Below are 23,474 nucleotides of genomic sequence, written 5' to 3'. Positions count from 1 at the left end.
CCCAGTTTCTCTGCATCCTTACTTGCATTTGGTGTTATCATTATATTTCACTTTGCTGTTCTGATAGGTATGGAGTGAAATCTCACTATAGTTTCAGTTTGTATTTCTCTAATAGCTAATACTCTTGAACATCCTCTCATGTGTTTGCCTTCTGTATATCCTCTTAGGAAAAACGTTTCTTAGGAAAATGTGTGTTTGTGTCTTCTGTTCATTTCTAATTGGATTACATTTGTCTTTAATGCTGAGTTTGCGAGTTCTTTATATATTTTAGATATGCCAAGCTACTATTTTTAATCAGCTGCTATAACATTTGAGGGTGAAATGATGTCATGAAGAGTCTCTATCTCATTGAACCACATTAATACTCCTCCCTCTTTAGAAAAACCAACTATATCAATTCCAAACCATCTGTCTTCATAGAGGAACAACACTCCGTGGAAGCCAGGTTCCAACTTTCATTGAATACTTTATTTGCCGTTAATCTGCTCTGCAGCATTCTTTAAGAATTAGAGCGCTACTCTTCATCCTTCTTTCTCTAGGGTTTCTGTTATCGGGGCCACAAAAGCATCTGAGATAATGATTACCTGACAACATCTGTTTGTTTTTAATATTTTCCCCACTTGTGTGTTTTCATTAGAGAAGCAAAAGGGTTTTCCTCTGCTTATCTGTTTCTCTGCTTCCCCACAACTTTAGCTTTCCCCTGCTATGGCTACAGCACATGCTTTTACATACTTGTGAAGCTCGGTTCCTCTGATTAACTGATTCTGCTTTGGTGTCCACATTCCAAATTTCAGGAAGAGAGATGGGATCACTGCATATTGAGGTCAGTTGTGCACTTCTGGTGCGGTGTGGCCTGGAGAAGTGATAGCAAGTGATAAGTGGCTATCCTTCTGGGGATGTGACCTATGAGGTTCTCTGAGGAGGTCTGAGCAGAAAATCGCTGTCATTTCTATTACAAGGACTACAGGGAACAGAATCACAGAAGTTAAGTTGTTCCCACAGTCACATAGCTCCAGTGGTACAGGAAATATATAAACCCTAAGCCTACCAAGTTCCAAAAATTATATGGTATCGACTATGCCAATCACCCCACCAACATGGTTCCTTCCCTTGAAAACCTGGGTCTCTTAGTGAGATCAACAAGTATCTACAATACAATTATAATACACATACAATCTGACAGAAAAATATACCTGGAGAAAACCAAAGAGAGAGTTCTAGTAAATGAAATACAATTCACAATTAAAAGAATAACAGCATTCTTCTCTTTTTAAAAAGTTTGGTGTTAGTTTAAATTTATGCTTATATTATTAGCCTCATTATATGAATACATTAGTGTGTTTACATGTCCTTGAGTGAAACAGTTCAGTAACATAAAAAGTTAATTCCAAAAAGTGTCAGAAAAAACCAGAATGGCACAAACACCTTTAAACAAGATACATGGTTTTATTCAAGATACTTTAATTTTGTCCTTTAATCAACATTAACTGACTTTCTAATGCTAGATCAATGTTATATTCTTGCAATCAAGTCAATGGGATAACTAAATAGTATCTTTATAAACACAAAGTTGGATCTGGCCGACTAAAATTTTTACTTAGGATTTTTCTTCCATGTTCATGAATGAGATTTGTTTACAATTTTTCTTTTTAAAAGTAATCTTGTCAGCTTTTGAGATCAAGGTTAATGACAGCTGCTATATCAAAAATATATGGTTGTAACTTTTACTTGACTATGATAGAGCTTGACTCTTAAATTCACCCAGCTGGGGACTTTCTTTCAGAGAAGTATTTAAAATATAGACTAACTTTTAAAATTGATTATAGACTAATTAGATTTTCTATTTCTTTGAGTCAGTTTTTTTTTCTTCCAGTTTTATTGAGATATAACTGATGAACAGTACTGTGTAAATTTAAGGTGTAAAACAGAATGATTTGACTCACATACAGCATGGAGTAATTATCACAATAATTTCAGTGAATATCTTCTATAGTTCAGTGATCTTATATAAGTTCAGTGATCATCTTATACAGATACAAAAGAAATTAAATATTTTTCTTGTGATGAGAACTCAGGATTTCCTGTCTTAACTTTCATATATCTCATACAATAGTGTTAATTATATCATGTTTTGCACTGTTGTTGTTGTTCAGTCGCTAAGTCATATCCAACACTTTGAGATACATCCCTAGAACTTATCCTAGGGCTAGAAATTTGTATTAATACCTTTTGACTATCTTCATCCAATTCCCCTCCCCTCTACCCCTGCCTCTGGAAACCACAAATCTGATCTCTTTTTCTATAAGTTTGTTTTGAAGTACAACTGACTTGTAGTACTGTTCAGTTCAGTTCAGTTCAGTCGCTTAGTTGTGTCCGACTCTGCGACCCCATGAATCGCAGCATGCCAGGCCTCCACAATGTACTGATTTGATATTTCTATAAATTTCCAAATGATCACATCTAGTTACAATCTGTCACCAAAGATGTTACATAGTTATTGACTATATTCATGCTGAACTATATTGACTATATTCATACCCATGACTCATTTATTTTGCAATTAAAAGTTTGTAACGATTCAATTTTTTAAATAACAACTTTGCAGATATAATTCACATATGTTAAATTTATGCCTAAGTATTTTGGTCTTTTTAATAGAAACTTGTTCATCAGAATTTTCCACTTTATAGTCATAAAGCTATTTAAAAGTCTTGAATTAGTCAGTATTCAACCAGAGAAACAGAACCAGTAGGAGGCATATATTGAAATTTATTGCAAGAATTGATTTATATGATTGTGAAGGCCAGAAGGCAGGACTAAAACCCTAAATCATAGGGTAGACCTTAAGGAAAAGCAGCCTGAAAAACAGGCATGAGCGGAAGCTGCTTTCTAGGGTGTGGTTTCTTCTTCTCCCTTAGGGAAGCCTCAGTTCTGCTCTTAACGGCCTTTCAACTTGTTGAATCCGACCCACACAGACTATGTAGGATAATCTATTAAAGTCAACTGGTCATGAACTTTAAAACAATCTATAAAAATACCTGCATAGCAAAATATAGGTTAGAATTTGATTAAATAACAATGGTAGCCTAGTCAGTTGACACATAAAACTGACCATCATAAGCCTCTTATTTTTACTTACTTATTTTTGGCTGCAATGGGTCTTCTTTGCCTTGAGTGGGTTTTCTCTAGTTGCGGCGAGCAGGGGCTACTTTTCGTTGTGGTGCACGGGCTTTCCATTGCAGTGGCCTCTCTTGCAGAGCACAGGCTCTAGGAGCAAGTGCTTCAGTAACTTCAGAATGCAGGTTCAGTAGTTGTGGCTCCCAGGCTCCAGAGGATGGGCTCAGCCATGGGCTCCAGAGCATGGGCTCAGTAGCCTATAGGCTTAGTTTCTCTGCAGCTGGCCTGTGGAATCTTCCCCAGACCAGGGATTGAACTGGTGTCCCCTGCATTGACAGGTGGATTCTTTTTTTTTTTTTTAATTTTAATTGGAGGCTAATTACTTTACAATATTGTAGTGGTTTCTGCCATACATTGACATGAATCACCCATGGGTGTACATGTGTTCCCCATCCTAAACCCCCCTCCCACCTCCCTCCACATCCCATCCCTCAGGGTCATCCCAGTGCACCAGCCCTGAGAACCCTGTCTCATGCATCAAACCTGGACTGGCGATGTTTCACATATGATAATATACATGTTTCAATGCCATTCTCTTAAATCATCCCCCCCTCGCCTTCTCCCACAGAGTCCAAAAGACTGTTCCATACATTTGTGTCTCTTTTGCTGTCTTGCATATAGGGTCATCGTTACCATCTTTCTCAATTCCATATATATGCATTAAAGTACTGTATTGGTATTTTTCTTTCTGACTTACTTTACTCTGTATAATAGGCTCCAATTTCATCCACCTCATTAGAACTGATTCAAATGCATTCTTTTTAATGGCTGAGTAATATTCCACTGTGTTTATGTAGCACAGCTTTCTTATCCATTCATCTGCCAATGGACATGTAGGTCGCTTCCATGTCCTGGCTATTGTAAACAGTGCTGTGATGAACATTAGGGTACACGTGTCTCTTTCAGTTCTGGTTTCTGTGTATGCCCAGGAGTGGGATGGCTGGATCATATGGCAGTTCTATTTCCAGTTTTTTAAGGAATCTCCACACTGTTCTCCATAGTGGCTCTACTAGTTTGCATTCCTACCAACAGTGTAGGAGGGTTCCCTTTTCTCCACACCCTCTCCAGCATTTATTGTTTGTAGACTTTTTGATAGCAGCCATTCTGACTGGCGTGAGATGGTACCTCATTGTGGTTTTGATTTGCATTTCTCTGATAATGAGTGATGTTGAGCATCTTTTCATGTGTTTGTTAGCCATCCGTATGTCTTCTTTGGAGAAATGTCTGTTTAGTTCTTTGGCCCATTTTTTGATTGGGTCGTTTATTTTTCTGGAATTGAGCTGCAGGAGCTGCTTGTATATTTTTGAGATTAATTCTTTGTCAGTTGCTTCATTTGCTGTTATTTTCTCCCATTCTGAAGGCTGTCTTTACATCTTGCTTATAGTTTCATTCGTTGTGCAAAAGCTTTTCAGTTTAATTAGGTCCCGTTTGTTTATTTTTGCTTTTATTTCCATTACTCTAGGAGGTGGGTCCTAGAGGATCCTGCTGTGATTTATGTCAGAGTGTTTTGCCAATGTTTTCCTCTAGGAGTTTTAGTTTCTGGTCTTACATTTAGATCTTTAATCCATTTTGAGTGTATTTTTGTGTATGGTGTTAGAAAGTGTTCCAGTTTCATTCTTTTACAAGTGGTTGACCAGTTTTCCCAGCACCACTTGTTAAAAGAGATTGTCTTTTCTCCATTGTGTATTCTTGCCTCCTTTGTCAAAGATAAAGTGTCCATAGGTGTGTGGATTTATCTTTGGGCTTTCTATTTTGTTCCATTGATCTATATTTCTGTCTTTGTGCCAGTACCATACTGTCTTGATGACTGCAGCTTTGTAGTAGAGTCTGTAGTCAGGCAAGTTGATTCCTCCAGTTCCATTCTTCTTTCTCAAGATTGCTTTGGCTATTCGAGGTTTTTGTATTTCCATACAAATTGTGAAATTATTTGTTCTAGTTCTGTGAAAAATACTGTTGGTAGCTTGATAGGGATTGCATTGAATCTATAGATTGCTTTGGGTAGTATACTCATTTTCACTATATTGATTCTTCCAATCCATAAACATGGTATATTTCTCCATCTATTTGTGTCACCTTTGATTTCTTTCATCAGTGTTTTATAGTTTTCTATATATAGAGAAAACTATAAGAAACTTTTGTTTCTTTCAGTAGATTTATTCCTAAGTATTTTATTCTTTTCATTCCAATGGTGAATGGAATTGTTTCCTTAATTTCTGTTTTCTCATTGATAGTGTATAGGAATGCAAGGGATTTCTGTGTGTTAATTTTATATCCTGGCAGGTGGATTCTTAATCCACTGCACTACCAGGTAAGTCCCCAAGCTTCTTAACTTTAAAAAAAAATCTGTAGATTTTGTCACTAATAATTTCCTTTTTACTTCGAATATTACTTATTTATGCTTTTCTCTCTGTATAATGATTTATCTTGTCTGATTTTTTCCTAATGTATCAGTCTTTCAAAGAACCAACTTTTGGCTTTTTGACTCCAATATGTTTACTTTCCACTCCATCAGTTTTTGCTCTTTATGACACAGTTCCTGAGTAGGTAGAAACTGGTTTTAGTTACAGGAATACTACCAGTTAAAGGCTGCACTTTACAGGCTCAGGCTGTTGTATTTTTCCTTTAACCCTCTGTCGACCATGAATTTGGACTGCACACCTATGTGAAAACAATAAAAAAAGAATATATATACAGAAAAAAAGCCTAATGACATACACACTTACCAGGGGTCATCTGTGGGTATTAGGATTGGGAGTGATGTTCTTCCTCATTCTTTATTAGTATGTAATACTAATAACTAAAGTATGTACTACTAATAACTAAATACAATGCAATACTTTTGATTGATCTTAGATCTGAAGGGGAAAAGCCTAATGGGCACTTTGGGTGAAATTTTAGTATGAAATACATGTTAGGCAATAATATTCTTCTGTTAAATTTGTTATAATAATGATATTGTGGTTATATAGAAGAATGTCTTTATTATTAGGGGATATATATTGAAGTACCAAGGGGTGAAGTGTCATGTTGCATATTTCAAATGGTTCCGGAAAAACTGTTTTACAAAGCATTTATGGCAAAATGTCAACAACAGTCAATCTAGATAAAGTGTATATGTATGTTTGCTGTACTCTTTGAAATTTTCTGTACGTTTAAAAAAAATTTAAAAATAAACACCTGGGGGGAATTACATACTTCCATTATAAAATAGCTGGAAAATCAAAAAGGCCCCTAAGACAACCAGTCACTGAGTAAGACGCTTTCTACATAGATGGGTCTCATTCTTTTGTCTAAAGGGATCTGCTCCATGGTAGTGACAATGGCTTACCTCAGGCTGCTGCATTTAGAGTGGTTGTAGATTACCACTGTCCCCACAGTTGGTAGGCATAACCCAGCACTCACTCACTTGCTCTCTGGGATAATTAGAAGATGACATTTTGAATATCAAGTTATAAAATAAGCTCTTTGAGAAGCTTTTTCTACTGAAGAATGAAATTGAGCACAAGACCACTTTCTATAGAACATAAGCTCAAAATAGGCAACAGTACTGATATCATGATGATGGCTAATATATTTATTTCCATTTGCATTTTCCTACCATTAAGTTCCAAGTCTCTGAAAAGATTTTTTCCTTAAAAGAGGTTTAATATTATATAGAAAAGAAACAGGGATGATATTTCTTCATTTATGAGCTCTGATTTTTAAGTTCAGTTCAGTTCAGTCTCTCAGTCATGTCTCTTTGCGACCCCATGGACTGCAGCACTCCAGGCTTCCCTGTCCATTACCAACTCCCGGAGATTGCTCAAACTCATGTCCATGGAGTCAGTGATGCCATCCAGCCATCTCATCCTCTGTCGTCCCCTTCTCCTCCTGCCCTCAATCTTTCCCAACATCAGGGTCTTTTCCAATGAGTCAGTTCTTCACATCAGGTGGCCAAAGTACTGGAGCTTCAGCTTCAGCATCGGTCCTTCCAATGACTATTCAGGATTTGTAAGTTAAACTAGGTCAATACAGAAACTTTCCTTCAACCAAACAAATGTAGACCAACCTTTTACAGGGACTTCCCTGGCTGACCAGTGGTTAAGTCTCAACACTTTCACTGCAGCGGGCACAGGTTTAAACCCTGGTTTGGCAACTAAGATCCTGCATGCTGTGCAGCATCACCCAAAAAACAAAGAAAAAAGAAAAAACTTTTTGCGAACTCTTGGTATCATCAGGTTCCTATGGATTTGAAATATAAAACTCAAGAATTTGAAATATAACACTCAAGTATATAATATCCTTAAGAATTATACACTGTGATAAGCAAGCTGGAGAAGTAAAAACAAAATACCTATCTATGAGCATGCTTCCAAAGTAATATAAAAATTTTTTTACTTCAGGATCTGGAAACCAACATTAATTCATAATTAATTCAGAATCAAACTTAATGACAAAGCCAGATTAACTAGCCAACAACATAGTAACAATAGCTGATAAGTATATAAAACACTACAATGTGCCAGGTAAGTGCTTTTACCTCATTTAATTCTCTTAGCAACCTTTAAATTACATATTATTAATATAACCATTTTACAGGTGAATGGACAAAGGCTACGACTTGCCCAAGGCTTTTTAGCTGGTAGGTATTACAGTGAGCCTTTGAACTCAGGTAGTCTGTATGGCTTTGAAATCTGTGCTCCTAACCTGTGTTACAATGCCTCTCAATACAAGCTCCTATATAAAAAATCAGAAATGCTTTCCCAATCTTAATCATGAGACAAGGAATATCCTTTGGCCACTATACATCTAAAATTTCAACATATTTTGTCCCTTCCAACCTAAAACTACCTTCAATTTTCAATCACTTGATTTTATTACTATCTTCCTACCCCAGAGTACCCCTGTACTGTCCCTCATAAAGTGGCTCATTTGTATTAAGCTCTGCTTAGAATACTAACCAAAAAAATGTATGAACTACTTAATTTAATCTTGTTTGTTCAAAACAAAAGAGGAGTTAAACACTTTCTCACTCTTCAATTACTCTCTTATCAAGGCTTCAAAGATTTGCTCAATAAAGCACTGCTGATGCTGATAACCAGAGTAGTTTACCAGGAACATATGCTGAGCTTCAATATTATCAAAATAGTATCTTCAATACCTCTGTGTGTTTAATGTGTAACAGGATGAGGGTGAAGGAGGGGCTTGCGTAATTCAATGAAGCTATGAGCCATGCTGTACAGGGCTACCCAAGATGGACAGGTGATAGTGAAAAGTTCTGACAAAACATGGTCCACTGGAGGAGGAAATGGCAGTATTCTTGCCACAAGAACGTCATCGACAGTATGAAAAGACAAAAAGATGTGACACCAGAAGGTAAGCTCCCCAGGTCAGAAGCTGTCCAAAGAAGCTGAAGTTGACCAGTTGTATGAAAACCTACAAGACCTTCTAGAACTAACACCAAAAATACATGTCCTTTTCATCATAGGGGAGAGGAATGCAAAAGTAGGAAATCAAGAGATACCCGGAGTAACAGGCAAGTTTGGCCTTGGAGTACAAAATGAAGCACAGCAAAGGCTAACAGAGTTTTGCCAAGAGAACACGCTGGTCATAGCAAACACTCTTTTCCAACAACCCAAGAGACGACTCTACACAGATATCATCAGATGGTCAATACTGAAATTAGGTGGCTCAGATGGTAAAGAATCTGTCTGCAATGTGGGAGACCTGGGCTAAACTCCCTGGGTTGGCAAGATCCCCTGGAGAAGGAAATGGCAATCCACTCTGGCCTGGAGAATTCCATGGACAGAGAAGCTTGGTGGGCTATACAGTCCATGGGGTTGCAAAAAGTCAGACATGACTGAGCGACTAACACTTTCACTTTCTTTCATATTCTGTGCAGCCAAAGATGGAGAAGCTCTACACAGTCAGCAAAAACAAGACCTGGAGCTGACTATGGCTCAGATCGTGAGCGCCTCACTGCAAAATTCAGGCTCAAATTGAAGAAAGTAGGGGAAACCATTAGGCTATTCAGGTATGACCTAAATCAAATCCCTTATGATTTATACAGTGGAGGTGATAAACAGATTCAAGGGATTCGATTTGGTAAACAGAGTGCCTGAAGTACTATGGATGGGGGTTTGTAACACTTACAAATGAGCTTCCCTGGTGGCTCAGACAGTAAAGCATCTGCCTACAATGTGGGAGACCGGGTTTCAATCCCTGGGTCGGGAAGATCTCCTGGAGAAGGAAATGGCAACCCACTCCAGTATTCTTGCCTGAAAAATCCCATGGATGGAGGAACCTGGTAGGCTACAGTTCATGGGGTCGCAGAGTCAGACGTGACTTACCGACTGAACAACAACAAAAACAAGATGGGGGTAGTGAAAATTATGGTAATAAACATAAAATATATTTTCTAGAAACACTTCCATTTCATGGAAATACAATGTGAAGACAGTATTAAGCTAAATATGAAAATGTAAGTTTTATTTTTAAGAAAACAGGCAATACAAACAGATAAAAGTAATATATGAAGAAATTTCCAAAACAAAGGTCTCATCTACAAAATTATTTACATGTTTAGGGCCCATATGAAAAAAAATATGGTCCCCTGGGTCCAGTATAGACATAAGAGCAATCTATAGTAACACACTTTGGAAGAGGACTTTCGTAGCACTTGCCAATATGTGATATTTACCAAACAAGGAACACTCTAGAAGGTGCTTCAATGCTCAGAGGTTTTAAGACCTTGGCTTTGATGATTTTGAAGGTAAGAAACAAAATCAATCCAGCTTCCAATGGGACATGACAGTGGCCTCCAGTCAGTGGCCATGGTCGTGCTTCTGAATGGCCCTCCATTTGGGGGCAGAGCAATCTGCAGAGATGATAGTTTTTACAGATGCCCCGCTACTTACACCAATATAGTTACTGGATTATCTTATAAAGACAAACAGCAATCTTTAAACTCTTTCAAAAATACTTAAAAAGTTTCCTACAGATTTTTTTAAAGGTCTAGATTCACCAAAGATCCATTACTTTCCTAAGTTCTAAATTTACCTCCTTACTCTATTCCTGCTTAAAAGCAAAAGCTGACAGTTTCTGATTTGTAGAAAGATCTAAAGGTTTTTGCTTTTTAGGTAAATTCAAATTCTTCATTTTTTCTTCCTGGTTTTCAGTTTCCTGACTTTCATCGACCACACGTTTTCGCTTCTTTTCTTCAGCTCCATCACTTGCAGTTCCTCCTTTGGCCTTGGCAGCCCATGCCTTTGTAAAAATTTTCGAAGAGAAAAGATTTTTAGGAAATAACAAATTAATAGGAAGGAAATGATTTCTTTACTTTTACAGGAAACATTATGCCATAAAGCAGCATAATTAGCACTTGAATTGTGAAGCTAATCATTAAGGGTTCTCATTTAAAAAAAAAATAAATTGCTTATTATTTAATTGCAGGGTACATTAAAAAATTTACATTCTAACTATAATATTTCAATCTAAACTCTGCTTGTATTTAACCATATTAAGAGCAAAACACTATAACTACAGGTACTGTTTAAAAAAGAAACCTTTTATTTTGAGATTAGAGATAGAGATTCCATGCAGTTGAGGAAATAATACAGAAAGCCCCCGTGTCCCCTTTACTCAGTTTCCCTCAATGGTTGCATCTTGCAAAACTATACTGTACTATTACAGCTAGGATATTGACATCGATAAAACCTTCTTTTTATTTCAACTCTCTTGTGTGTGTATGTGTGTAATTCTACTGTAGGCTGTGTATTTATCACCACATTCAGGATATAGAACAGTTCCACAAGCATGAGTATCCCTCATGCTGCCCTGCCCTATTCCACTCCCAGGCCCCATCCCCTGGCAATCAGTACTCTGATCTTCACCCCATCACTTTGTCATATCACAATTACATACGGTATATGTTCTTTTGGGATTGGTTTCTATTCAGTAAGCGAGAACCTAACAGGGTTCACTCATTTATTTCTTAAACCTCTTTTAATCTCTAACAGTTCCTCCTCCTCCTACTTTATTTTCCTTCCCAGTCATTATTACTGAAAAGGGTACATGTGACCTGTAGAATTTTTCACGTTAACAGACTGGATTTAAGAAATGTTTAAGGTTTACGCTAAAAATACTGATTACATTTTAAGTATTCAAAAACACGACCACAAGTTTTGCCACGTCTCTTCCTCTTTTCCTGCATAAGCTGACAGTTTCAGCTTATGGTCTTATTCATTCAGATGCCATTTTATTTAATACTTTAGAATTTTTATCCTTTTATAAATGCTCACAAAAAATGAGAAACACAAAGATGCTAATGAGATTCTAAAGAAGGTGAGAGGTGGTTAGACTAGTTTCTAGTTTCGTCATTTTGCAATACATTTATTTTGTAAAACCAGTTTATCAAGGTAAAATATCTATGTCACAAGGTACCCATTGCTGCACCCTTGTCATCCCTGGGGAAGGTAAGTCTGAGATTTGATACAACATACACATTCCTTCCCCTTGTAAAAGAAAGCCGCTCCTAGCCTTTTTCTACGTGGCAGAGAATGACCTAAGAAGCGATAGGTACAAGTCACCTGTCCTAATTTCCACATGAAAGGCTAGAACAGAACACGGATTGTTTCCTCACAAAGCAGTATTCTCATTTAGTATTCAATGTGTAAGTAAATAGTATTTTAAGAAATTCTGCTTACAAGGACTCTAAAGCAGTTGTCCAAAAATGTGAATTAATTTCAGTTTTCCTTACTAATTTTATTTGATTGTGACTTAAAAGCAATGTACTTTTTCTTGGGCTATTCCCCTAACTTACAATATGCAGAAACTTATACAGATGTAGGTAGTATATCTGCCAAAAAATTAACCATCAACACTAAATAATTATTATATAGATCTAGATGTCAAAACTGACATTTTGCTTGTTGAATCTCCTCTCCACCAAGAGGTTGAGTGTATTCAATTTTAAAACACAGAAAAAAAGCATTTTCTATAAGAATTTTTAAAAGCCAGGAATTCACCAAAGTCTCAATCTCAGTACAATTATTCTTACCTTCCTTTCTTCAGTTGACAGTACTTTAAATCGAACCATTCCTTCTTTTATTATGTCTGCTTCATCTGAAAAGTCAGGATTGTCAGACAAAATATTACTTCTGTTTTCTTCCAGCCACATCTGGAACCCGGTCTTAGGCCTAAAATAGCAATTAAGAAAAAAAAAATTTTATACTTAAGACAGTTCTGGAGTGTTTTACGATTTTTCAGGTGAGTAATTAACCATTAGTCTTTGCATACCTATATATAATGTAAGACAGACACAATTAATTATACTTGTTAATATTCATAATTACATATTACTTAAAACTGCCTAAAGACTGAAGGAATAATGAGTTGAAAGAAATCCTTTGTAAGATCAATTCAAAGGGATTATTCACATTTATATTTTCCAAGCACAGCACCTGTGAACTCCTTAATGAGACATGCTCAAGGTCTCCAATCTTCCTTAGCCCCTCTAGTCCAATAAAACCCTCCCATGAATTCTTGGTAGCCTTTCTCCATTCCCTAAACCAGCTATTTGAAATCTTCATGATTTCTCTCAAGCTCCTTTCTCCTGCTAGCACAGCTGACCTGGGAGCCTAGGTCAGTTTTTCTACCATTATGTAAAGCATGGACACAGCATAAACGTCAATGTTACCAGATTTCAGTTCTGACACAAACTGTTTTTTAGGTCACACCTGAAGATTTAATGCAAATATTTAACATTTACTGATCACTTTTCTTCTGTATAGGCTGTTGAAAGTATAAAAAAATTAATCTTCTTAAATAAAAATTTCACTGTTTAATAGCTAAATTAAATTTAGGACAAAATAAAAAAAATAAAAACTACAGCTACCCCCTCAAATTAAATTGGTTAATATGAGATGTAAGAGTTGGACTATAAAGAAAGCTGAGCACCAAAGAATTGATGCTTTTCAACTGTGGTGTTGGAGAAGACTCTTGAGAGTCCCTTGGACTGTAAGGAGATCCAACCAGTCAATCTTAAAGGAAATCAGCCCTGAATATTCATTGGAAGGACTGATGCTGAAGCTGAAGCTCCAATACTTTGGCCACCTGATGCAAAGAACTGACTCATTTGAAAAGACCCTGATGCTGAGAAAGACTGAAGGCAGGAGAAGGGGATGACAGAGGAGGAGATGGTTGATGGCATCACCGACTCAACGGACATGAGTCTGAGTAAACTCTGGGAGTTGGCGATGGAGAGGGAGGCCTGGAGTGCTGCAGTCCGTGGGGCTGCAAAGAGTTGGACATGACTGAGCAACTGAACATGAGATACCGGTTACATGAGATACATAAAGTTAAAAATGAAATGGTGAGACTTTTCTGGTGGTCCAGTGGTTAAGAATCCTCCTATCAGTACAGGGGATTCAGATTCAATCCCTGCTCAGGGAAGATTCCACATGCTGCCGGACAACTGCAACTACTGAGCCCACCCACTGCAACGGCTACAGCCCACACGCTCTAGAGCCCACTGCAACAAGAGAAGCCACTGCAACGAGAAGCCCGTGGACCACAACAAAGACCCAGTGCAGCCAAAAAGAAATAAATTTTAAGAAATGAAATGGTGACTTTTTCAGTATAGCTGATGTATTTCAAATAAATTGAGCATACAAGAGATCAAGAAATTTGGTAACATAATGAGTTGGTGGACAAACAGGGACTCAAATTGCTGGGGGATACAAACATCCATGCAGAGCAATTTTGCAGTATCTTTCAAAACTGTAAGTGTACATTAGCTTGAACCATACAGGAATCCATCTTACAGCTATATGTACATAATATTCATATAAAATTATTAATTGTACTACTATTTGTACCAGCAAAAGACCAGCAATGACTTTTTGTCCACTTTCAGAGAACTAAATAAATTATGGTACAGCCATTCAATGAATGTAAAAAGATTAACGAAACTCTTCATGTAGTAAAAAGGAATGATCTGCAAAACCTGCTCTTAAGTGAAAAAAATAAGGCACAGAACAATGTGCATATTATCATTTCTGTAAACTAAAAAAAATGCATAGAATAATTCAAGAAGGCTATAGAAGAAATTGTGCAGTGAGTATTTGTGCACAGGGAACTGAGTGGATAGAAAAAAGATTTACTCTTCACCACACATCTTTTTGTATCTGTGACTGTGTTTCTCCCATGTAACTATATTATTTAAAAACAAACAAATGAAAAAATGAACTAATTAAAAAATATAGTATCTCAGTAAAATGTGTCCACAATTTAAAACACAGATAGTTTATCAAAGCATACTTTAATAAGTAATGTAAATAGATACTAATCAATATTTGTGGCTTCCCTAAAATTACATGATTTCAGAATGCCCACTACCTATGCCAATGTATTATTTATATTAATGAATAACAGAGTCACACAGTTTTGTATTGCTACTTCTATGTGCCTTTTATTGGAATACTGCATCTTGAGAATACTAAATTTCTCTATGTACTGACCTTTGGTTTTCAGTGTTTTGAGGACACACAGCTGGGGTTTCAGATGATGAATTTTTAGGATTTTCTTCTTTTACTTCCTCAGTCCTGTCAGCTTGGGAAGTTCTTTTCTGGAAAAAGGATGCTGCAGATGCCTGTGAAAACAAACATGTGAATACTGCAACAAAATCTATCTATATTTTACGAGCAAATTTGGAAAAATGTGGAAAAATATCTATTATTATTTAGAATTCTTACACTAACATGTAAGTCTTAAAGTTTTCTGTTAAAAGTAAATGTTTATACACATGCATACAAAACTTCCAAAAAACTATACCTCAAATGAGTTTACCTATTTTACTGATGACAAATCTGGGATTAAATTACCAAAATTAGGACAAAATCTGGGAAGAAAACTGAGAATACAGAACAGGAAAGATTAGGGCCAGCTACTAAGCTAACTGTCATTAAACAAGGACAGGCATCAGAACTATCTGGGAAACGAAAAGAATACAGACAGATGCCTGAGTCCCTGTCCTGGGTCTATATATTAATAGTAATACAATTATGGAAGTGACATCTCATCATTGTCACAGTTACTGGATAATCCCATCACACTTGAGGGGAGGGGCTGCACAAGGTCATGAGGACCAGGAGGCAGGAATGAGTGGGGCTCTCTGAGTCTCTTCTAAATAAATGCTAATACACATCTCTTACAAAAATCACTGGCTTGGTGTAATTGGGAGCATTTTTAATACTTTCTTAAATATCTGGCAGCTGTATAATATGATTTAAAGTATTAATATTTTTAAAAAGTCATTCCAAAGCAAAACTAGAATTGAGAACCACTGCTCTCACTACACTATCAGTTATAAACAACCGGGGCCTCCTGTCTCATACCTGAAAGAGTGAACAAAACTAAAGTAAGACAAACAGACCACGAGCTGTTTACTGTAGATGGAGGCAGTTGAAATCATACCTGCTTAGACTTTGGCTTTGGAATCAAGGGCTTTATAACTGGAGACTTTTCATCATCTATAGCTCGATTAAATGCAGTAGATTTCTTGGATGATTTGTTCATACTGTCTAAAATATTAGCTGAACGTCCTGAATTCACTGAAATGGCTGGCTCTTTGGAACTGCCTGATACCTAAAGAGCAAACTAGTATTAGCATTTCATAAAGCTTAAAGAAGGAAAAAAACCCAAGAGATTTGTTTTTCCTTTAAATTTCTATTAAGTTTATATTGTAGTCTAACCTTTAGAACTGAATACATTTGGTTGAATCCAAATTAAGACTGATGCACATATTCCCAAATACCACATCCCCAAGAAAAATAGGGAGTACCTTTCATAACTGTAGGTTCTTAGAAGATAAGTAGAAAATAAAATTCTTGGTCCAAGTGTGAACTAGTGCTGCTTTCATTTTTATTTTAAAATATTTACTTACTTAAATATTTTAAAATTAAATCTGCTGCAGTCTTTAATGCCTCTAAGTCTGGGGAGGGTCATCTGGTAGTTTGGAAATATCTCTCTGTATGGAAATGTATTTAAGTAATAGAAAACATCACTGGAAAGAGTTTACCTTGAAGGGGTTTATTCGTCCTTGGCTGCTAGAGATAACTGCACCTTTCATAAGAAAGAAACCCTCACTTAATAGTCATAAAACTGAGAAGACTTTTGACTTCTACAATAATAATGAATATTTTAATCTGTATTATATGAAAATACTGTACTTTGCAACTTTAAAACTACTAATAACTATATGCGACCTCCTTCCTACTGTTAAGATGAAATAAAAGCTATTAGATGATCAGAGCTAACCCAAGTTGCCACTATGCAATATATTAACACAAATACAGTATGTAGAGATCTACTCTATTCTCACATTACCAAGGAAGAATGGTGCCTTATTTTAGCTAGTTAATAATTCCTTTACAAGTGCTCTAGATTCCACCCCTCCCGCTTTTCAAGAAACTGGATCAATGGCTACATGCATCAGCTTTGACTTTTCCTTCTTTATTGGTTTCTTAAGTTTCCTAACTTAAAGAAACACAGAAAACAAACACATTCTCTGCCACACACAACCCTCACCCCTCATATAATTTTCTCTCACATCCCCTAAGCAGCCAAATTTCTTAAGAGCTGTCTATACAGCTATTCCCATTCCCTCACTATTCATATGCTCCTCCAACCAAAACATGGCTTCCAGCCCTACCACCCTGCAGGATCTATTCTTTCTAAGAACTCAATAAACTCTATGTAGCCCAAACTGGTGTTATCTTTTTCAGCCAACACCTTATTTAACCTCTCAACAGCATTCCACACAGCTGAGGGTTCCTTTCTTTTTGAAAGTATCTCCCCATTGACTTCTGAGATAATGCATTCCCTGGCTTACCTCCTTCCTCCCTGTTCTCACTTTCTTTTCTTCCTCTACCTGATGTTTAAATGCTGGGGATTCCCTAAGCCTAAGCTCATTTTTCTCCTCACTTTGATCCTCCCCAGTGCTCACTTACACATACCTGTGGTTTAACTTGTTATACTCATGTCAACAATCTTAACTTCTGTATCTGCATCCCAGAGATACTACTTTCCTGAGCTCTTGGCCCAAACAGCCCACAGTAATTTCATCATCCTCCTATCTAAAGATACATTTCCCTATTCCTGACTCAGTAAATGGCACCATCACTCACTCAAGTACTCAAGCCAGAAACTGACAGCCATTCTCCACACCCTGAACTTCCATACCCTTTACGTTATCCTCGGAAATGTCTCTTCAATTCCTCCCTTTCTTCAACAATCACCACCACCCCAGTCTAGGTCACTATCAATCTCACTTGGGAATATATGCTCCTGATTAAAACCTGCAACAGCCTCCCGGCAACCCCAAAATAAAGACCAAAATCCTTACCATGGCCTACATGGATCTGCATGGTTAGGTTCCTGTTCACCGCTCCAAAACCATCCAGCACCAATTTCTCTTTGCTCTCTGCCTTATATGAACCACTCTTTAAACTTCATACATGCTGTTCCTTAAGCCCACATGATTCTCTTCTGCCTGGCTACCTCATTCCTCCTTGAGATCTCTGCTTTAAACATTCCATGAGGCCCTCCTTGGGGTCCCAACTATCTCCCGCCACCGACTAGATTACAGTCATCTGTTATATGCTCTTTTAATAATCTGTACACATGTAAAAGTATATTTTCAAAATCAGAATAATGTATGTATATACTTTTAAAAGCCAACTGGTATAAAGTTTATGCAGGGATCAAATATGCATATCCACTTCACTTCTGTATCTTCCCTCTAGTCAAATACCTGACACACAATAGGCATTTAGTAAGTATCTGTTAAATGAACACAGTTTCACAAACATTTCTGATTAAAAATAACAATTACAACAAAACAGGCCCTGAAGAGTAAGGGGTATCTGAGTAGATGTAGCAGTTTAAGGACTACTTCAAAATTTCCTTGATATTTACAAAATCAAAAACGTCTTACCTGACTTAAGAGCTAGCATATCAGAGGAATCTGCACTTTTGAAAAATGGGCTCTCTCCTATAGAATAATTAAAACAATATAGTGTAAATGGGAATATAAAGGAATCTTCTGTAATCAACAATAGGACAAAAAGACACCTTGAAAACGTATGGGTATTCAATTTCCCTTAGCCAAGTAAAATGAGGGAAGTCACACACATGACACTTCTCATCTTTAAACTGCCTTAAAAATGTATTTTACCGTGTTTGTGTATTTCTGGTCTTTCTTCTGTATTATCAGCTTCTCCACTATCCTCCGTATCTTCTTCAACTTGATTTCTGAGCCTTGGCTGACTCCACTCTGTAGAAGTATTACTATAACTAAAAAAGAGCAATATTATTCAATAAAGAGCAGTGAAAAGACCAGGTCAATATGGCAGGATGGTAAAACTCAAACAACTGAGTATTTCTTACCCAGCATTCAACTTTTTCCTGAAATCCTCTTCTTCTTCTTCCTCAGCCTGGGTGGCTGCCAACTCTGCTGCCTTCTCTGCAGCCAGTTCACTAAGTCTTTGGGCCAATATTAATCTCCGAGAACGAGAAGCATACTTAATGGCTAAATTCACAGCATTCTGAGTCATTAGACCAGCAAGTTCCACACAACGAAATTCCCGCTCCAGTTTACAGGAAAGCTAAAAGGAAAAGGGCGGGTAGATCAAATTATGTTAAGTAAAACTTTTTGAAAAATAAAAGACAGATACTCCTGGAAGAACAAACAGTTTTCTTGAGACTGTATCTCTGATTTTAAGATGCATATTTTTACACATTTTAATATCTCTTGAAGTTGGAAGCATCTTACAATTGATGGTGAGTCAGTTTAATTGGCAGCATTTTTTCCTAAGTGACTTTTACAATCAATAATGAAATATGACATAACATTTCAAGTTATAAATTGCAAGAAGAGTAAGGGATTTATTTAAAATTTAAAAATGGTTTCCCGCCCATTCTACCATCGGCAGTCACCAAACAGGGTAGCAAATTTGAAACAAATAATAGAATGTAAATGATTTATTTGTTATTACTTTGTCCAGAAGTGGCACACAAAAGCTACTAAGTGAATTTGTGGGCAAGTAGATTTACCCATTAGCTTTCTAAATATGATTGTCTATGATCTCTACCTACTAGAAACAGTTATACAATTTCTAAATTAGCAAGCAACCTCCTTTTTCTTGCTATATTTTTTATACTTGCAATATAAAATGAAGAACACTCATTTATCATCTCTCACAGAACATGGACTTTCTTCTGGTATAAATTTTGACAACTCAAAGTGAGATAACTGACCTATTTACAACATGAGAAAAATGAATACTTTGAAGACAACTAAAAGTCTCACAACTCAAGGAAGTATTATTTGTTACTTAGACATGTCAAATCTGATTCATCAGCACAGACGCTTTAGGTATTTACTTGCACACCCTTCTCAAGTTTTCCAGAATCACTTATCTATAAATAGTACCTCTCAGTATGGGTGGTACGCTGCCTCAGGAGGCATTTGGAAATGAAAGTAGTATAGTTCCCTAGTAACTAGGTGGAACTATGGGCATCTGCCAGTGGACAGGAATACTAAAGAACTAACAGAGTGCTAGGACCACCCTGCTGAGGAACACTGTACTCCAGGGTAAAAGCTCCTCTAGGACTAAAGCATGAGTAACTCAATCAGGTTTCCTTACCTGTGTAGTAGGAAATAAAAAGGTTACTAGTTCATGTTGGTATACAAATGGGACTTTGCAAATGGAACAAAACTTTCTCTACAGTAAACTAATTAAACTTCTTTAATACTAAACTCAAGGCAGTGTTACATAGAGGTGATGGTGGTGAATACCACCTTTTGGAGACTGAAGTTACAACCAGTTCTATGGACTTAGATATCACTTTTCCCTCAGAACTTTTTTTCTCAACCTTAAAATGAAACCAAAAGTCTGGGCCACTTACTCTCTGAGGAAATACTGAGGTCTACTGTGTATTAGACACTGTCCGTGCCCAGTAAATGGCAGAGAACGAGACATGGTCATGGCCCCCAAGGTGCTTACAGTCTAATACAAGAAGAACAGGGAAGAAATTACATTATATTCCTCCTCATAAACCAACCTAGAACGAGAACACAAACTTAAGAACTTTATCTTTCCAAAAGTTCTTTTATCTTTAAAGATAAATGTATTTAAATATCCAGGGCACCAAACCTGGTCACTGGCTACAAACTTTTACCACACAGAGTTGCCTAAGAGGACAACAAAAGACAGGCATTCTAAAAGCCTGATCAAAGTTCTTACGACTGCTCATTCAGCCTTGGAGATCTGAAAGTCGACACTCAAACTTTATCTGTTGCATATGATAGGAGCAGGAGCTGGAGCTAGTTCTCAAACTTTATGAACAAGCATCCAAACTGCCTACAGGGCCTGTTACAGTACAGACCAGGGGGCAAAAATAAAAACGGAGTCAGCACCAAAACAGTTTATTTCTTCCTGTGTTCTGAGGTAGTACCTTAAATATTTAAATGCAACATCAACTGGGAAACTGGTATTTTTAAGGGAGAAAAATGCCAATACCACCAGATACAGCTTAAGAATTCTAGGTTGTGAAAACTGCTAATTTACATACCATTAAGAAATTCATCCTAGAGAAAAATTTTCCCCCACTGTATTTATTTTACTCACCGCAAGCATTTTTAGTAAAAGTTCCTGTTGTTCTTTTGTTGCTTGATTTTTAGTGCTCTCTTCATATTCATAACCATTTTTTGCTAAATAATCAAGATGGTTGTGAAATATAACTGAACGCCAATACAGTTCCTGCAAAAGTGGAACAACGGCTTAGGTCAACTATCAGCTGACTATCAGGCAAGAGTTAAACATTTATCATATGATAGCAGTTTCTGAATAAGATATTTTCTGAAACATTCCTTTCTACAGCTTACTTTGCAATTCAAATTGTATAATACTATGGTTTGATTTTATCTTCTATACTTAAAAACAGGGGATGGAATACAGTGACTCTTGAACAATGTAGCAGGCAAAAGCACCTACCCTCTGTGTAGGTGAAAATCTGCACGTAATTTATAGTGAGCCCTCCTTATATGCTGTTGCTCCATAATCAGAGGTTCAGTATCCTCAGATTCAACCAACCTTGGATCATGTAGTACTGTCATATTTACTACTGAAAAAACCCATGTATAAATGGACCCCCACAGTTCAAGCCCATGTTCTTCAAGGGTCAACTGCAGACCATTTTAAAGATTCTTAGTTATCACGGTTAATGATCAGAGAACTTGTTAAACTAGATTTGTATAAGCTGATTTGTTTCTTGTTTAGAATTACTAATTACAAGATATCAATGACACAGGGCTAGAACTAAACTTAGGCAAGCCTGGTGCCTAGGGTACAAAATTCCAGGAGGCACATCCTCTCAACAACTTGTCCAAGCCTGACAGTGAGTGCCTTACCTAGTGAGGCCCTAATGGTCATACCCATTTACCTCTTAGACAAAGTCCCTGGAAGCAGAGATGGCAACTGGGTACCCTGGGGTTCACAAGACCTCCTCCCTCCCAGCTACTGCTATTATTTAATTATAAAGTAAGGAATACAGAACAAAAGTCATCAGAGTAATTTTAAATGCCTGTGTTATAGGCAGGTATCATCAAATTGAGTGTCAAGATAAGCATTGTGCATACCTCCATCTGTCCCTTCTCTGTGGCAGTCTGACAGTAAGGAAGCTTAAAGGACAAAACAGCTACAGCAGGGCGTGGAAGGGTGGGAGGAAATCGAGAACCTTTGCAAGGAATACACCTGTTAGAAAAGAAAGAGTCTCACAATAAAAACTTTTTTAAAATATCATAAAAACTGTTACATGATAAATTTTCCAAAAGTTTGTAACTTGGAATAACATTCCAAATTTCTCTTTTAAAAAAGTACTTTAGGGGACTTCACTGGAAAAGACCCTGATGCTGGGAAAGACTGAAGGGAGGAGGAGAAGGGGATAACAGGATGAAATGGTTGGATGGCATCACCGACTCCAATGGACATGAGTTTGAGCAAGCTCCAAGCTTAAGGAGATGGTGAAGGACAGGAAAGGCTGACGTGCTGCAGTCCACGGGGTTGCAAAGAGTTGGACACAACTGAGTGACTGAACAACTGGTGGTCCAGTGGCTAAGACTCTGTGCTCCCAATGCATGGATTCAATCCCTGGCGAGGGAATTAGACCCCACATGCTGCCACTAATCCTGCATAATGCAAAGAAGTCTGAAGATCACAGGTGCCACAAGTAAGAGTTGACACGACACCACGAAATAAATAAATAAATATTATAATAAACAAACAAAAAAATACTTCAGGCCTGATTAACTATAAAAACTATCCCTCTACATATTTCAATTACTGCAAAAATCCCTTCCCACATCAGCTTTACTACGTGAACAATCACTAAATGAAATCAGCTCCTTTCAGATTTTCCTTAGCAAAATGCCCACTTTCAAAATATACAAACTGTGGCATAAATACTTATCACAGGATCCATATGATAAAACAGATTACCCTAAAGATAAAAAGGTGATAAAGCATATTTACTTTCATTCTTCAGTTTGGAAATACTTGGTAACTATTGGTAGAAAGTGTCATATAAGAGAAAAAGATGATGAAATGTCCAATACAGGTTAAGTATTTATTATTAGATATTAGTGACAGTGAAGCAGAAAATGCACTATCATTGTAAAAAGGTTATAATGTATATCTATCTGCTCTGCTATGCCTTATGTGTTAATTGGCACATAAGTTCAGTTGGCAAGGACTTTTCTGACTCGATATGTAAAGCACTTATACATGCCCATCAGGATGAGTACTTACGTAATTTATGAATGAAAAAATATTCATTCATCACAGTGATTTATATATGTAGAATACTCTTTTAATGTATGTACTCCAAATTATAAGAAAAACATAATTGCATACTCTAAGTACCATACACAAATTTTCTAATGCTCATGAAGGTATTTAAAAAACTAGTACCTTGTTCCATTCTTAGCAAAAGGCATCCATTTATAATACAGCCTTTTAATCAGGACTTTGAGTGATGACTTTCTTAAAGGAAAATACTAAGCAAAAATTAGGGCTTTGGGTTTAAATTCTTTTCATAAATATCTTCTAATATTATCAAATATCCATTAGAGTAGTTAAAAAAATCAATAAGTAGCAATACCCAGGAATATTTTTCAAATTACATAGTTTCCCCCTTCCCTGTAAGATTTAAATACTCCTTTTTCTTCTTTTTGTGACTATACAATAAAAACAAACATG

General features: G+C 36.8%; 2 protein-coding genes across 4 annotated transcripts in view; one reads left to right on the top strand and one right to left on the bottom strand.

The window, feature by feature from the left end:
- Positions 1-7,784: 7,784 nt before the first annotated feature.
- On the top strand, positions 7,785-22,562 carry LOC138073258 (craniofacial development protein 2-like). Of its 3 annotated transcripts, XM_068964857.1 has the most exons (7): positions 7,785-7,798; positions 8,342-8,532; positions 8,645-8,854; positions 9,059-9,190; positions 12,329-12,423; positions 14,758-14,917; positions 22,095-22,562. In XM_068964857.1, exons 2-4 carry the CDS (start codon positions 8,445-8,447, stop codon positions 9,157-9,159), a joined length of 399 nt encoding a protein of 132 aa, XP_068820958.1. In that variant the 5' UTR covers positions 7,785-7,798; positions 8,342-8,444; the 3' UTR covers positions 9,160-9,190; positions 12,329-12,423; positions 14,758-14,917; positions 22,095-22,562. The 3 variants fall into 3 exon arrangements, with proteins under 3 accessions (XP_068820958.1, XP_068820957.1, XP_068820959.1); XM_068964856.1 differs by lacking the exon at positions 7,785-7,798 and having other exon boundaries at positions 8,018-8,532; XM_068964858.1 differs by lacking the exons at positions 7,785-7,798; positions 22,095-22,562 and adding an exon at positions 18,650-18,739 and having other exon boundaries at positions 8,018-8,532.
- The window catches only part of WDHD1 (WD repeat and HMG-box DNA binding protein 1), a 49,347-nt gene continuing 36,097 nt past the window's right edge, over positions 10,225-23,474 (bottom strand). Inside the window, exons 16-25 of the mRNA XM_068964855.1 lie at positions 21,857-21,971; positions 20,847-20,978; positions 18,604-18,821; positions 18,392-18,510; positions 18,152-18,208; positions 16,235-16,278; positions 15,631-15,801; positions 14,676-14,806; positions 12,215-12,353; positions 10,225-10,422 (exon numbers count right to left, since the gene is read on the bottom strand). Of these exons, the coding sequence (XP_068820956.1) occupies positions 10,225-10,422; positions 12,215-12,353; positions 14,676-14,806; positions 15,631-15,801; positions 16,235-16,278; positions 18,152-18,208; positions 18,392-18,510; positions 18,604-18,821; positions 20,847-20,978; positions 21,857-21,971 (1,324 nt within the window). The remainder of the gene's footprint in view (positions 10,423-12,214; positions 12,354-14,675; positions 14,807-15,630; positions 15,802-16,234; positions 16,279-18,151; positions 18,209-18,391; positions 18,511-18,603; positions 18,822-20,846; positions 20,979-21,856; positions 21,972-23,474) is intronic.

Source organism: Capricornis sumatraensis, chromosome 2 (assembly GCF_032405125.1).
Source record: "Capricornis sumatraensis isolate serow.1 chromosome 2, serow.2, whole genome shotgun sequence".
NCBI classification, from domain to species: Eukaryota; Metazoa; Chordata; class Mammalia; order Artiodactyla; family Bovidae; genus Capricornis; species Capricornis sumatraensis.
The sequence above is the reverse complement of the archived record's forward strand: the minus strand, read 5'-3'. Positions and strand labels throughout refer to the sequence as shown.

Coding starts and splice junctions, on each gene's coding strand:
- LOC138073258 (XM_068964857.1), top strand. CDS start 8,445: ATGGTCCACTGGAGGAGGAAATGGCAGTATTCTTGCCACAAGAACGTC. Junction 8,533..8,644: donor AAAAGATGTGACACCAGAAG/GTAAGCTCCCCA, acceptor TTTTCATCATAG/GGGAGAGGAATGCAAAAGTA. Junction 8,855..9,058: donor GAAATTAGGTGGCTCAGATG/GTAAAGAATCTG, acceptor TATTCTGTGCAG/CCAAAGATGGAGAAGCTCTA.